Here is a 2,500-nt window from a genome sequence, read left to right as displayed (position 1 = left end):
CAGGAAGCAGGAAGTGGCCTGGGCTGGGGCCATATCCCGGGCACGCATGAGGGTTCTAGAGGGTTCTAGAGGGTTCTACAGGCGTATCAATACTATAAATGGCAAACTAAAGCAGAAACGTTATAAAACACACGCGAGACCAGAGCTCAGCGCACGAGGACAACAAGCGGAACACGAGGACAAGGACACGCAAAGACGCGAAGCCTCACAGAGGCGGTTCCGTCTAGAACGTTTATCGTTGACGTTGAATAGAAAAGGTGTGATTGGTCAGTCCTACAACAGGCTAAGGCACAACAGCCAATCAGAGCTCAGTTCAGTTCCCACCTACTGCAGAGGTGTGTGTGTGTGTGTGTGTGTGTTGTTGTATTTAGGTGTGCATTTGTGTGTTTCTGTGCGACTGTGTGTGTGTGTGTGCAGGGGGGCATATGGCGAGCTCAGTTCAGTGTGTTTGAAGACCAGCTTTCGTCTCTGACTGCAGCTCTGCCTCCCCGTGTGTGTGTGTGTGTGTGTGTGTGTGTGTGTGTGCTTGAGGAACAAGCCTGGAATCTGTCAGCTTCTCGGGATGGCAGTTTCTCTTTTGCGTGTGTGTTTGCGTGTGTGTGTGTGTGTGTGTGTGTGTGTGTGTGTGTGAATGAGAGAGCGTGTGTGTTTGCGTGTGTGTGTGTGTGTGTGTCTGGCTCAGGGCCTGGTGAGTTGTGTGTAGACCGGCTGCTGCTCCCAGTGTTGTGGGCTGCTGTGATTGGTCTGTGGTACTGAGGCCACGCCTGCGTTGTCTGCGATTGGTGTGTACATGGGTCGGTGGGTGGGGCTCATATAGCTGAATGTGGAGTAGAGGGCGGGGCTGGGTGCAGAGGCGTGGCTGTAGTAGGCGCTGGCGCCGCCCTGGTGGTCGAACTCGTACTGCGCACGCGAGGCGGCCGTGTAGGAGGGGGGGGGGCTGAAGTGCTGCATGCTGAAGGAGCCGTAGGCGGCGTGCTGGGGGGGGGACGACCCCTGGGAGGGGGGCTCGCTGTAGTGGCTGGGGCTCAGCTGCTCCGTCTTAATGTGGGGGGGGGGGCGCGACTGCGTCTGCGTCTGCCCCTGCTCCCCGCCGCCGCCGCCCCCCAGCGGGGTAAGAGAATGCCCCTGCTGACTCTGTTGCCCCGGGCTTGGGGTCTGGCTCTTAGACAACCAGGCTCCTGCTGCTGCAGCCGTCGGGCCGACCGTGCTGCCGCCACCTCCCATCCCGTAGGTGGCGCTGTAGGCTGCGCTCACACTCGCCGCGGTGCTCATGGCGCCGCCGGGGTGGCCGTTGGGCGGCAGGTACTGGTCAAACTCGTGGACGTCGAAGGTCTCGATGTGCGAGATGACCTCGCTGCTCAGCTCGCCGATGTCCACGTCGCGGAAGTCGATGTTGAGCTGTCGGCCCGAGGAGTCGAGCAGCGGCCGGTCCACCAGGGGGCGCCCCTCGCGCTTCAGCTCCACCTTCTGCACGTCTGTCTTAGGGGTGGGGGGGGGAGTGGGGGGGGCCTGCGACTGGCCTGGAGGGGGGGGGAGAGAGAGAAGTGTCAAAACACATGTGTGTGATGCCACACTGGAGGCCTGAAATAATGCAACAATCAACATGAGTCACAAGGCAGGCTATGAGACTCCATAAAGCTATGAGGCTTCATAGAGCTATGATACTCCATAAAGCTATGAGGCGCCATAAAGCTATGAGGCTTCATAAAGCTATGAGACTCCATAAAGCTATGAGGCTTCATAAAGCTATGAGGCTCCATAAAGCTATGAGGCTTCATAAAGCTATGAGGCGCCATAAAGCTATGAGGCTCCATAAAGCTATGAGGCTTCATAAAGCTATGAGGCGCCATAAAGCTATGAGGCTCCATAAAGCTATGAGGCGCCATAGAGCTATGAGGCTCCATAAACTTTCAGGCCCCAAAAAAGTAAACATTCCACATGATTTCAGAATATTCAGCTGAAATGCTGGAGTTTCAGAAGGATTTTAAGACATTCGCTAAATCAAACATTAGAAATGAAACTGCGTGAGTATGCATCCTCAGCGTCTCGCACCCAACAGCTTTGCCAGACACGAGCACCATGCCGGGATGCTGCGTTCAGACCCCGGGCTCTGTGAAGCGCCTCGAAACTATTTCAGTCGTCACTGGCGCTATATACTGTACATAAAACAGAAGTTCTTTTCATCGAGTGCTTGCGCGGTGGCTTACCGGAGAGCTCGCCGGGTGACTGCACGTCGCCCAGGCTGGAGGCGGGAGAGTCTGCCTGTTGCAGCGCCTTGAAGATGGCGTTGGACGAGATGTGGGTTTGCTCCATCGCGTCCTCTGGCTCGCTCTGCCCGTTCTTCACCGACTTCCGCCGTCGCGGCTGGTACTTGTAGTCGGGGTGATCTTTCTTGTGCTGCACGCGCAGCCTCTCCGCCTCCTCAACAAACGGGCGCTTCTCCACGTCGTTCAGTAATCTGCTCCGAGAAACCCGAACGAACACACATTTAGATAAACTC

General features: G+C 56.6%; 1 protein-coding gene across 1 annotated transcript in view; it reads right to left on the bottom strand.

Moving 5' to 3' along the window:
- sox9a (SRY-box transcription factor 9a) overlaps positions 1-2,500 on the bottom strand; it is a 4,029-nt gene that overhangs the window by 173 nt on the left and 1,356 nt on the right. Inside the window, exons 2-3 of the mRNA XM_031569009.2 lie at positions 2,208-2,458; positions 1-1,520 (exon numbers count right to left, since the gene is read on the bottom strand). The exon at positions 1-1,520 is cut by the window's left edge and continues 173 nt beyond it. Coding sequence (XP_031424869.1) covers positions 679-1,520; positions 2,208-2,458 — 1,093 coding nt within the window. The 3' untranslated portion in view covers positions 1-678. The remainder of the gene's footprint in view (positions 1,521-2,207; positions 2,459-2,500) is intronic.

This window comes from Clupea harengus, chromosome 1 (genome assembly GCF_900700415.2).
Source record: "Clupea harengus chromosome 1, Ch_v2.0.2, whole genome shotgun sequence".
NCBI classification, from domain to species: Eukaryota; Metazoa; Chordata; class Actinopteri; order Clupeiformes; family Clupeidae; genus Clupea; species Clupea harengus.
Note: the sequence above shows the minus strand (reverse complement) of the source record. Positions and strands in the feature narration are given on the sequence as shown.